The sequence below is a fragment of the Mesocricetus auratus genome, unplaced genomic scaffold (genome assembly GCF_017639785.1).
Source record: "Mesocricetus auratus isolate SY011 unplaced genomic scaffold, BCM_Maur_2.0 Super-Scaffold_100004, whole genome shotgun sequence".
Lineage (NCBI taxonomy): Eukaryota > Metazoa > Chordata > Mammalia > Rodentia > Cricetidae > Mesocricetus > Mesocricetus auratus.
Window position 1 is genome coordinate 56,599,406 of NW_024429189.1, and position 14,437 is coordinate 56,613,842.

Sequence of the window (14,437 nt, forward strand, 5' to 3'; positions counted from 1 at the left end):
ATTATAAGAAGTAGGAAACAAAGGCCAAAATTTTGAAGGACAACAGGAAAGTATATACGGCAGGGATTCAAGATAGATAAGGGAAGGGAGAAGTGCTGTAATTATATTAAAATCTTAAAAAATTTAATGTTAAAAATAAGAAGTAATTAACTGGGAGAGGGAAACATTATCAGGCGTTGAGTAGAAAATGTGATTATATAGATACATAAATATAAAGAAGAACCTTCAGAAGTCAAAAGGAAAGAGGTAAGAAAATTACAAACACAGCCTAAGTTTTGTTGGGACAGAAAAGCTGGAGAGGCACAGGCACAGTATCAAACATGAACAAACACAAAGGCTCTTCATAATTATTTGTGTTTCATATTTTGTCTCTATGTAAAATTGACTCAACATATTTCATTTTGGCTCTTTACTATATGGGATTGTAAAATCATGCCCTAAGAAACTAACATATTTAACGAATAATAGATATAATATTTATTGACTTCTAATTTATTGCTAACTATGAGAAAATATCAAAGACCTCCTTTTACTTTCTATCATCTGAGACCAGTTTCTTCCGCCACAACTTTTTCATGGCATTTTTCACCTCTGCATTCCTTAGTGTGTAAATCAGTGGGTTGAGCAAAGGTGTCCCAATCGAATAAAATATAGCTATCATCTTGTCCATAGGAAATGTGGTTGCAGGGCGTGTATATATAAATATGCAAGGTCCAAAGAAAAGGATGACAACAGTTATGTGGGAGATACAGGTAGATAGGGCTTTTTTTCCTCCCTTCAGCACTGTGTTTTCTTAGGGAACGCAGGATGATGACATATGAGACCATCAGCATGAGGAAACTCACTGTACAAATGGCCCCACTATTGGACACCAGAAGTAGGTTGGTCATATATGTGTCTGAGCATGCAAGCTTCAAGAGTGGCTGCAAGTCACAGAAATAGTGATCAATCTCATTGGGACCACAGAAGGGTAAACTCAAGGCCAGAAATATCTGAACTAAAGAATGCACACAAGATCCCACCCAGGCTATGGTTACCAGAATCCCACAGACCCGACGGTTCATGATGGTCATGTAGTGCAGGGGCTTACAAATGGCCACATAGCGGTCAACAGCCATGAGGATGAGGATGAAGATCTCCAGGCAGCCAAAGAAATGGAATGTAAAGACTTGGATTATGCACTCACTGAATGAGATAGTGGCCTCCTTCAGCAGAGAATCCACAATCGTTCTAGGGGATATGGTTGTAGAGAAGCAGGTGTCAGACAAGGATAAGTAGAACAGGAAGAAGTACATGGGACTTCCAAGTGTCTGGCTTGTCTTGATGGTAGCAATGATCAGCAAGTTACCCAGTAATGTTCCCGTATAAAAAAGCAAAAATACAACAAATAGGATTTTCTTTCTAAATGGATCCTGTGTCAAGCCAAGTAGAATGAACTCAGTCACACTGTTATTGAGCCACATTGTTTCATTAGTGATCAGAAGTGGAAAATATGAAAAAGCTTATTTGAAAAACAATAGGTATTTATTTTGATGGTAGTATGTGATTCTATTGAGCATTTTCTGCAAAAGTAAGCAATCCTCATTAGTGATATGGTGTTTATTTCTTAAAATGTGATTCAACACTTCTTAAATTTTAGTTGCCATCTATTTTTCTTTTTATAAATGTGACGGTTTTTCATAGCACTCTGTAAACACAAACCCCTGTCATTAAAATCATGGTAAATTTTACAAGGCAAAGAATAAAAAAAGTTGGAATAAGTGATCTGTAATATATTATCACTAACTTTAGTTTTCATAATCAATTAATGTTGAAGCACATGATCAACTCAATATCATATATTAGATTGCCTCCAGATTTCATGAAATAAGTAGGAAGCTGCCTATCTTTCCCATGCCATAAAACTGATGTTTTTGATACATCCTTGTGCACATTTTGAAGACATGATTAAATATGTAATATTTCAATACTCTACAAAGCTTCTTTAAGATATTCCAAATTAAACATGAGAAAAATAAATACTTCTAATTTCCATATAAACTTAAATGTGCCATAATACTTATTATTTAACATATTCAATGGATCATAACAAATGATTTTTAGCGGGTAGAAATATTGCTATTACCACCTTTAATTCTTGCTTATTGTATTAAAGACACATTTTAGAGTATGCAGAGCCCTGTGGTGATACTTGAGTTAAATGAATACTGTGGACATCATTGTTTAATTGTTAATATTTTTATGATAACAAGTTTATTTCATATGCGTTAGAATCAGCTGACAGGGCACTAGAAGACAGATGCAAATCCCAGTATTTTTATATATCAATATGTTTGTAAACACCATATATAGTAGAGAAAGGAAGATGTGGTTTTTCAGAGAAGAAATGTAGTCAGTAACTGACTCTTCATTCCATTTGTCTCTCCCTATAAAAGTCAATAATTGCCCATTTTAAATACCATAAATGTGATGGAATATTATGATATTATTATTTTCACATTTAAAAACAGAGACTTTTTTTCAATTATTTCTCGTTGAAATGATTTTGGATGACATATATAATCAAGCAATACCAATGTTGAAGTTGTATTTACAAGCTATGGGTAAGACCTATGTATCCCACTGTGGTCCTACCAACTCCGCCAACATATTCACTGTGTGATAATGAATGCTGTTAGTTAAAATAAGGAGTATGACAGACACAAATTTTTCATTATATGGATTTAATTTTCTCTTTTGGTAGATTTTCTTCTCCATAATAAATGAGACATCTTTCCTTTCTATAAATGAAAAACACCCATGGGAATATGTCAGACAACGTTATTCTCTGTGAGTTCTGTAATCTTTGACAAGTGTATTAGGCTGTAAGAGGACTGAGTTGCTCTTTTACTTATTAAAATGAGCCTATCTTTCCTTATTTTTGTACTATAATCCACCATGGCATGTTTGCATATGAAAATAACATATAGAAAAAGTGTATTCACTTCAATACATTTTAGTCACTTCTAGGAGAATACAAGTTTTAGCATATTTGGAAAGAATCCCATTAGCTTTTTCATTTCTAGAACAAGTTCATTAGACTCAAACACAGACATATACTTTTTATATAATGAATTTGAATTCTTTATAAAAACATAAGGAATTCAAATATAAAGTATTAGGAACTTGGTAAAATTTATTGTGCTTGACCAAATAAATATTTAAAACTTACTTTCATCAATAGTCAAAAAGCCATTTTATTCCTAGAACATATTCAATTTTTGCTATCATGACTACTCATACTTTTAAGACTGAGTTTTAAAAAACTCAAAGAATATTAATGATTGTTTTAAAACAAAGAAACTAATCTCTGATTTTTGAGAGCTTTTTCCTCACAGGTTTTGTTGTACTTGATTCATTTCAATTATCTCAATGGTTCTTTAGTTTCTTTTCTTGAATAAATATACAGGAAATCTATACTCACAAGATAGCACACTCCAATATCAGAAACTCAACATCTTTCATAGATGGATACCTAACATTTTACAATGAGCACCGTCTCTTACTTCTTAAAATGTAATATTTATCTGGTAGTTGGAGAGATGTTTCAGTGGGTAGTGTAGTTGCTGAGTATGACATGATTTCAAATCTCTATCAAGTAAGATGATAGGCATAGTGGAATGCATTCATAATCCAAGATCACAGTACTCATCCCAGCAATTCTGGCCCAACTGTATTTAATAATATTGGAAACAACTGAAGAAAGCATCCTGATGTCCACTTCTGGCTTCCACAGTTGGGCAAACACATCCTTGTGCAAATATGTACATCCACACACCCACACCTCAAATTTAGTATTTATCTGATTATTTTAGTGCTTTCCTGACTTTAACTCATTCAAGTCATGACTGTATTGGAGTTGACATCTATTATGTATGGAAGGAAAGAAAATATTATCCTAATTTATTTTTTAAAAGCCCTAAGATCTAAAGAAATGGTGAGTAAACACCATGACTTGTAACACAAGATGTTGTCTTTTAAACCATGCTAATATTACTGGGGCTATCACATCCATAAAATGAATATTTTCAGAATCTGTTGGCAGTCTTTTACATGAAAAATCTTAACATTTTCACATACTTCTGATACAAATTTGTTCTTTTGTGGATGTCTGTACATATAATCAATTGCACATTTCCCTACAGAAACTGTTAATTTTTTTCACCAGGTTCAGAAAGGAATCAGGTATAAAAAATCTGGTGCTCTGGTCTTAAAACAGAACAGTGCTGCAAGACTCTAGGATCCCTGCAAGAGATCAACACAACAATAAGGAGACAGTAAGACAATGTTGTATGTGGTGGAAAAGCACTGAATGAAAAGCAGCCTACAAAAAGTGGAGAACAGAAATTGGTTATAACCTGTGGTGTCTCCTCCCATTGCTTGCTGGGGCACCACAGAGCTCTCATGGAAAGTAGCTCTGCTTCCTACTGCCCCTATCTTTGCTAATTTAACTGTACTGCTTGTCTCTCTTCTAGAGAAATCTCCACACTCCTTATTTTCATAAGTAGGTTACCATTCTCACTTATAGAAAAATGCATTATTTCTCTGAGAATTTTAATACTTCCCAAAGTTTGAAATGAACAATACTTATCTTCCCTCTTGGTGGAATGATACATGAAAAGCAAGATGCCTGAGGACTCATTATACAAACAAAAGCTCTACGCTAGCTATTGCATACCAGTTTCCTTTTTTTTTCTTCATTTTTTTATTTTATTATTTTAATTTTAAATAGCTTGCTTCACATGTCAATCCCAGTTCCCTCTTCCTCCTACATCCCGCAGCCCCCCACAATCCCCCCCAGCCTCCCACCCTATCACCACTTCCTTCCACATAGGGGATATCTAGAGTCTGTCATTTCACTCAGGGTAGGGTCCAGGCACTCGCCTAAGAGTTCAGGCTGAGAGAGCATCCCTCTTTGTGTTATGGACACACGAAGTCTGTTTGTATGCCAGGGATAAACACTGATCTACTGCCCAGGGCCCCATGGGTTCCCCAGGCCTCCTCACTGACTCTCACACTCAGGGGGTCTGGATTAGTCCCATGCTGGTCTCCCAGCTGTCAGTCTGGGGTCCAAGATCTCTCCCCTGTTCAGATCAGCTGTCTCTGCTGGTTTTGCCAGCCCATTCTTTGCCAATTTGCTCATCGCTCCTCTCTCCCTGTCACTGGGTTCCATGGGTTCAGTTCAGTGTTTAACTGTGGGTGTTTGCTTCTGCTTCCATCAGTCACTGGATGAAGGCTCCAGGATGGTTATGGACATCAAGTTCATTATCAGAAATGGGCATTCGAGGTGGTCTCTCCACTACAGCTTAGCTTGCCCATTGGTGTTATCCCTTTAGATCACTAGAGGTCTCACTGGTGCCAGATCTTTCTTCTAACCTATGATTCCCTCTTCACCCTATGCTATTCCCCACTCAACCTTCCTGTTCCCCCATGACCTACTCTCTCTTCCTCTTCATGAAATTAATATGTAGTTATTTTTCTTTTCAAATATTACTAAGTAGAGAACAGGATCATTGTACGTGGACAAGAGTATATCATAATATCATATTTTCAGTTAAAATATGTTTACTGGGACAAACACTAGAAACAAGAATGATATTTTTAACCCTCAAAAATTTTCAGGATTGCCCATGCTACCTTTATAGCATTTCTCTTGCCTTTGGTGTTTACTCATATTTATCTTTTATTAATTATACAATTACTGGATGGATTACATATTGTATATACTATGCTTAGGAATCTTTTTTATATATTTGTATTCTCTGAAATGCAATTATTTACAAACAAAATCTCATTGGTGAATGAATTGCAAATTACAGTCTCATTATATTATTGAAGAAATGGTCAAAGTACAGAATTCTGGTTAACTTTGTCAGTTGGAGATAGAAAAATGTGTATCCTATCAAAGACTTGGCAATGTTACTAGTCTTTGTTCACCTTTCTCTAATTGTTGAAAAGGCACATAATCTATGTTCAATGCCTGTGATCTATAGCATTTTAGTGATATCATGTCTTATCTCATCATGTCAGAAGTAAAGTACTTGGGAATTATTATGCAGTTACACATATCAATAAATCACAGTCAAATTTAACATATGGAACACAATCTTTGTTTTTTTTCACAAACATGATTTTCATATAAAGTTTTTGAGTATATCAAAAATGTTTTCATGTGAATGTTTATATTTCAATCGATTCATTTTCTTTAGAAGAGTGTTTAAAGGTGTTGGGTTATCTTTTCTATAACTTGCTCATAGAATGATAGGATAGTACAGACTTAATACTGGACATATATTGAAATATACTAATTAACCTGTGATAATTACAGTCTGACCCCAAAAAGCAAACCTGTCACTTACCGGCTTATAGGCTCAGGAAATTAACATCATATTCTGTCCATTGCCTTTTGAAGACAGATTTTCCATAGAATACTGGGTCAATCAAATTTATTGTTGCATCCAAATGGGAATTTTTAACACATGATGATATAATGAATCAATATTTTAAAATAAATTAGTCCCTTAAGTTATCATTATTTTTCAGAAGAGTCCTGAATGACATTTTAAGTTCAACTTTGAGTTCTACTTACCCCACGAGACCATCAATGTAACATTTTTCTCACCTCACCCTAGAACCAGATGGAATCCAATATATGGGGTAAGAAGCTTCATACACACATATTTACTCACACCAACCCACCCAAACCCACCCGCCCACACATACCCACACACCAAGAAACACAAGTGGATGATAAAAAAAGAGAAGAAAACAAGAAATGATTAATTTTATCAGTGAAAGAAGAAATGGATAGTGAACGAATATCTCTACTCAGACCAGTGCCTTAAGCTACTACTCAGTGTGTTAGTAGATAAGCTTTAGAACTACTATAATATAATATGTTATGTTTTCTCCTTTTCTTTTGTCTTTAACTGTTATGCAATACATATTTGACCATGTTTTCCCATCAATAAACTGCTTCCAGATGCTTTCCAATACCCTAACCAGTCAACTTCATATTCTCTCTCAACAACAACCAAAAAACAAACAACAGTAAAAAATTAGCAATATTAAAATTGTCAGTAACACTCCACCCCCCCCCCAAAGCAATGCAGACTCTGTGTGGTGTGTGCGGGGGTGGGGACAAAAATTCCTGGGTATCAGGAGTGTGACAAGTTATTGTTGTAAACTAATTCTTCTTTTGCCAATTTGTATCAGTTTGGTGTAGCTTCTTGATTAGGGGTGGGAACAAATATTCATTTCTTCTTATTATTGCTGAAATCTCATCTAGACTGAATTTATGTAGGGCCTATATACTCTCATATATTCTATTTTAGTTAATGTATGGATATGTTATGTATTTTCAGAAAGACAATATTTCTCAGAATTCTTCAACCATTTGCATCACCTAAAATTTTTCTACCTCATTTTCCATACTGATCTCTGACCTTTGAGAGGTGATGTTTGATGAAGGCATTCCATTTATGGGTAAGTGCTCAAAAAGTTTACCATCTGAATTTTTTCAGTAGTCAGACTCTGTGTTAATTAGCATCCACTGCAAAACATAGTTTCTCTGCTGAGGGTTGAGCAAGGCACCATCTATGACTGTCATAGTTGGTAGTTCATCAGGAGTGATTTTATTGTTATGCTTCTTAAGTAGAATAACTATCTACAGTAGGTTTTCTCTGTGGACCATGACTAATAGAGCTTCCTGTTCTTAGTTACTGCACCACTGTCAAATGTGGGTTCTTAAATATGTATTTTTTCTTAAATATCTATGGAGTGTTTCTTCAATACCTATATTTTTAATTTAAAAAAGTGATCGGTTACTCTAGTATGTGTTACTATGGCAGCAATATTTCTGGCCTTCAAATTTAAATCAGGGATACCAAAGTGATGCTATAAAAGTATAATCTGTTTCTACATTACAGACATATCCTTCTAAGGACTCTTTTGAGGTTTATCCTTAAAATTATTCTGAAGACTAACATACACGATAACAAAGCATCTAATTTTGTACCTTTCATTTGTATTAACAATACATACCAGTAAAAATCATTTAATGAACAAATTTCTTGACAAGTTTTGTTTCATGAAATATTCTTTGATTATTTTATATAATTACTAAAAGTATTTTAAGTTACACAGTTGTCCATAATGTAAGAGTTAATAAGAACATTCCAAATACAAGAAACTACAGTCCATAGGCATAAAGTTACTCTTATTTCATATTTAAGAAGCTTAGTTCTGAGACATCCACTAATTATTAGTACTATGTGTATTTCTCTTTCCATGCACTTTCCTTTCTTCAACCAAAATGAAAATAGATAATTGTAGAAATTAGTACTGATTTTAGAAAAGATATTTTAGTAGGTATCTCAGGTTTAATAACTATAAGGCAACGTCTGTCACTGGGTTTCTTGGGTTCAGTTCAGTGCTTAATTGTGCATGATTGCCTCTGCTTCCATCAATCACTGGATGAAGGCTCCAGGATGGTTATAGACATCAAGTTCATTATCAGGAATGGGCATTCGAGGTGGTCTCTCCACTATTGCTTAGCTTGCCAATTGGTATTGTCCCTTTAGGTCACTAGAGGTCACTCTGGTGCCTGATCTGTCTTCTAACCTATGATTCCCTCATTGTTAAAGAATCATGGAAAAAATCATGTTGGGATAATGTATTTGTTGAAATATCCTCATGATAGTGTACACTCTTCCTCAGTATGTGGTGTAAATGGCAGGATCCATAAAGAAAATGGATTTACTTCAATCTTTGAGGGCATTTTTTGCTTTCCTATACAGTATTTTAACATTTTTGTAGATATGTCCAGACACATTAAGGATGGTGATAATACAATCTGATAGAATTATCTGAATGAATCCTGATTGTTCATACCTAACATTATTTTCATTTCAGTTGGAATAAAAGAAATTTTCTACGACTGTTTTCACTATTTGCCTTATTACATTTTTACTATTTTAAACATTTTTATTTTAAATCATTTATTTATTTTACATCAGTCCCCCCTCCCTTCCTGCCTCCTGCTCCCCCTGCCACTGCCCCTTCCCTTCTCAGAAATGGTAAGGTCTCCCATAGGGAGTCAACAAAGCCTTGCATATTAAGTTGAAGTAGGATGAAGCCCCTCTCCACTGTTTCGAGTATGAGCAAAGCATCCCACCACAGCGAATGGGATTCAAACAGCCATTTTATACACCAGGAATAGATTCTGGTCCCACTGCCAGAGACCCCAAAAATATACCAAGCTACACAGCTGTCACTCATACAGACAGCCTAGTTTGTTCACATGAAGGCTCCCCAGCTCTCAGTCTAGAGTTCATGAATGCCTGTCAGTTATCTCTCTGGGTTTCCCCATCATAATCTTGAAGTCTTACTCACAAGCTTCCTCCTCCCTATCTTCTGTGGACTGGTGCTTGGCTGTGAGTCTCTGCATCTGCTTCCATTAGTTACTGCATGAAGTTTTTATGATGACATTTGTGGTAGTCACCTATTTGATTACATGGGAAGGCTCCATAACCATTGTATTTAATAGACCTGATACCTTCTTAAGTCAGATTTTTGCATGCAAAGTCTTTTAAATGTAAGAAAATGTTTAGAATGTGAAATTAGGACCTCCCAATAAATGAAATATTTCCAGTGTATATAATAATTTAAAAATCACTATTCTCAGATAATCACAGATGAGTAGGCATATTCCCATTACTTCTTAGTGGTATTATTTATTTGGGTAGGTGATTCTCATGAAGATGCATTTTTCAAATCAATCCCAACCACAGAGATCTTAGAATGTGAAGTTCTGCTTCAGGTACATGCAGCAGAGAAGGTACAGAACATCCCCAGAGATGCCTGGCATAGTGTGGTCAGTATCTCCTTCCCACATGGTCTCTTGAACTCCAAGGCTGATGCAATGCTTTAATTGTTTACAATGCTTGTTGCCAAAGCCATTTCTACACTAACAGGCTTATTATTTATCAACTCCCCAGTGATGGATTCTAGCAGTCAATAGTTTTTGGCAAGAAGCTCCTGCAAACAGGACCCAAATCCCCAAATATGACAAAAGATTCTCTGAGCTCGTTATGTTGGAAGCCTTGTGTGATGTTTTCGTCTCTAGTGTCCTGCCTGGTCAAAACTCTCATTAATGCAGTCACTGCTTCCCTTTCTCCCCATGCATGAATCCGTGCCAACACATTTGTTTTACAATAACTAGTTCCTGACATGGTTCTCCCCTCCTCACCTCATTCAGAGCATTGCACATAACTACCCTCACTAGAAAACTGTGTTCCTTAAAGTTCCTATATTTGTATTCAAGGCACCTAAGAACATATTGTGATTTGTACATAGTTTTTTTAAACTTGAGGTTTTATTGAAATTCTCTAAATAGGGATATCCTGAAGTGTAGCCTCAGTCAATCACCAATCTCACCTCCAAATTTGACAGTTTGAAATTTAAATACCTATATCACTATCATTAGTTATACCTCTGTATTCCAACAATGCAACTGCACATGTTATTATCATTTCCAGGCTTCACAACAATACTATTTCCACTAGTCATAGAGATTTCATTTGTTGTTAATCTATAAATATGTATTTCTAATATTTATGAACAGCTTACATGTAACTTAATGAACATAAGTCTCATTTTTATATTTTCTCAATGTGGTTTTATATTAACTAGCTTGATAGTCAAATGACAATTAATAATGATAATAAAAAACTTGATTTCTAACATTTAAGCATAAATAAGACAAACATAACATTTTTTGACATCTAATCAGATCAGAGTCAAACAGTAACTGGGTCACAAGCAAATGGTAATTGTACAGCCCTTTTGTTTCAGTTTTAAAACAATACCATGTAGAAAAGCAATGGAATAGTGTTTTATGCTCCTTTAACAACATAGTTAATAAAGTATCCTAGTGAGACAATGACAGTATTGTGATAATGGTCTGTGTTAAAGTTTGGACCAAGAGTGTCTTCTAGAATGCCTGTACTAAAGGTTGGTGAGACTAATCGGGAATGACTTAACATTGAGACAGTAAGTCTTACATTCTAGAAGGAATTTGCTTCATACATGTGTACCCTTGAAGTGAATATGGGGTTTCTTCTTCTCTCTTCACATTCCAAGAATTAAATAAACCCTCTATATTAATGTTTTCAATGGAAATTACTGTTCTGCTAAATGACGAAAGAAACAGATCCAAGGAATCATGAAGGACAATCTGTAAAACTCTGAATCAATGTAAACCTTTCTTCTGTGTAAGTTGTTTATCCAAGATATTTTGTGAATGTAATGCACATTATACTGATATGTATATTTACCCATATATATGCAAACACATGTAAACCCTGAAGGGATATAAATTTATACTGTATCAATACTTTTATTTTGGTTTAAATATAGAATGAGAGCATTAAAAGGGAACTATTATTTCTCCAATAATATTATTTAAAAGTGTTTCTAGAGTACACCAGAGAAAATAAGGAAAAGTTTTGGTTCATTTCCTACTTCTACCACACAAACAAATGGAAAGAAGAAAACCACAATATCATCTCATTAGATGCAGAAAAGGCCTTTGACAAAAATACAACACCATTTCATAATAAATGTCCTGGATAGGTTAAATATTCAAGGGACATACTTAAACATAATAAAGGCAGGCTGCACCAAATGTATAGCCAACATCAAATTAAATGGAGAGAAAGCAAAAGCAATTCCATTAAAATCAGAGCAAGACAAAGTTGTTCATTTTCTCCATAAATGTTCAATATTGTGCTTGGTGTTTTAGTTAGATCAACTGAAAGAGATAAAGGGTAGATGATATGATAGTATATATAAGTTCCCTGAGAAATTCCACCGAAGAACTCCTACAGTTGATAAACACGTTCAGGAAAGTAGCTAGATAAAAGATTAACTAACAAAAATCATTATGCCTTGTATAGAGATGACATCCAGAGAGAGAAATGCGGGAACCAATAACTTTCACAATAACCCTAAATAACATACAACATTTAGGGTAACTCTAAACACATGTGAAAGATTTTTATATAATAAAACACTGAAGAAAATATCAGAAGATGGAAACCTCTCCCATGCTCATTTATCAGAAGGATTAACATAGTAGAAACTACCAAAATAATCTAGTTTCAATGCAATCTCCATCAAATTTACAACACAATTCTTCAACCTTAAAAAGACAATTCTCACCTTCATACAGACAAACACAAAATGTAGGGTAGATAAAACTGGTCTGAACAAAGCAAACAACAATAACAAAACTGCTAGAGGCTGCTCTAGTACCACCCCCTCAGATCCTGAAATCTACAAGTGCCATTCTACCCTAAAACCCACCCACCCCTGTAAACTTAGTGGTGCTACAAGACACTGCATCTGAATAGGGAGGACCAAGAGGTGAGCGACAAACCTCCAAGCTGGAAAGCCCAGTCTCTATACCCCAAGCCCTGAGGCAAAAACCTGGGTCCTGCCGGCACTTGGCCCACCTACACTAGCAAATCAGCGGGAAGCCTCCTGTGGGCAGACTGCTCCAGTACCACCCTATAGGTCCAGATAATCTACAAGTCCCATTCCAACCCCAAACCCACCCAACCCTGGATACTTCAGTGTCTTCCCAAGGCACAAAGAGTGACTATTCAGAGCAGACAAAAAAGATAGTCCCTAACACAGAGACACATTTGCAAGGATCTATACATGAAAGGATCCCTGAGACATAGGCTGAAACTGCAAGGAATGGACCAAGACACTGCACCAATTAGGAGAAGAAATGGGTAGGTGCCAAAGCAAGAATATACTCAATGACCTAAAGAGCAATATGGCAACACCAGAACATAGTTGTCCTAAAACAGGAAAACGTGAACATCATAATCCAGATAAGGCAGAAAAAAACAACCCTAAAGTTAGCTTTCTGAAGATAGAAAATGAAAAATTTCCTTAAAAATGGAGGGAAAGACAAACAAAAAAATTGAAAGAAATCAGTTATCTCTTAAATAAACCCAAGGGGAAAAACAATTGAACAGGTGAATCAAAGAGTTCAAACAGTTCAAACTTGAAAATTGAAATGGACGCAATAAAGAAAACACAAACAGAGAATTCTAGGAATGGAAAATCAGAGGAAAGGAACAGGAACTACAGATATAAGTATGACAAACATACTGCAAGAGATGAGGTAGAGAATATCAGGAGTTGAAGATACAATAGAGGAAATAGATTTTCGGTCAAAGAAAATGCTAAATCCAAAAAATTCTTAACACAAACATCTAGGATATCTGGGACACCATGAAATGAACAAACCTAAGAATGATGGAGATAAAAAAAGAGAAGTTCAAGTCAAAGGCACAAAAAATAAATCCAACAAATTAATACGAAAAAACCTCTCCCAACTTTTTTTAAGGATGTGCCCATGAAGGTACAAGAAGCTTACAGAACATCAAATATACCAATCCAAAAAAGAAAAGGATGTCCACTGGCCATATAACTATCAAAACACTAACCATACAGAATAAAGAAAGAATATTAAGAGTTTCAAAAGAAAAATACTAAATAACATATAAGGGAAGAACTTTACACCAGAATTCTCAGTGGAAATGAAAGTCAGAACCTCTTGGACACTAAAAGACTATGGATGCCACCACACACTACTACACCCAGCAAAACTTTCAACCACCAAGACATAGAAAACAAGATAGTCCATGACAAAACTAGATTTAAACAATATGTATCCACAAATTCAGCCTTACAGAAACTACTAGAAGGAAAACTCCTGCCCAAGGAAGTTAACTGCACCAACGCAAACATAGGCAATAAATAACCTTATACCAGCAAACCCAAAGAAAGTGAACACATAAACACTGCCACCAAAAAAATAACAGGAATTAACAATCATTAATATTTCTTAATATTAACGAACTCAAGTAACCTATAAAAAGACTCAAGCTAACAGAGTAGATACAAATAAAGGGTACATTCTTCTTCTTCATACAATAAACACACCTGAACTTCAAAGACAGATATTAGCTCAGAGAAAAGAATGTGGAAATGATTATCCAATCAAATAGATCTAAGAAACAAGCTGTTGTAGATACACTAATATCTAACAAAATAGATTTCAAAATAAAGTCATTCAAAAGAGATGGAGAAGCTCACCTCACACTCATCACAGGAAACATTCTTCAAGATGAGGTTTTAATTCTAAACATCTGTGCCCCAAATGTAAGAACACCTACATATGTAAAAGAAATGTTACTAAACTTAAATTTTATACCAAACCCCACACATTAATAGTAGGAGACTTCAACACCTCACTCTCACCAATTGACAAGTCTTTCAGACAGAAAACTAACAGAGAAATAAGAAAACTAACAGATGT

The 14,437-nt window shown here is 35.1% G+C and overlaps 1 protein-coding gene across 1 annotated transcript; it reads right to left on the reverse strand.

Moving 5' to 3' along the window:
- Nucleotides 1-529: 529 nt before the first annotated feature.
- On the reverse strand, nt 530-1,463 carry LOC101837293 (olfactory receptor 4C16-like). The gene is given in 2 exon segments (XM_013120263.1): nt 530-769; nt 771-1,463. Coding segments are annotated over 2 exon segments (933 nt in total).
- Nucleotides 1,464-14,437: the final 12,974 nt, after the last annotated feature.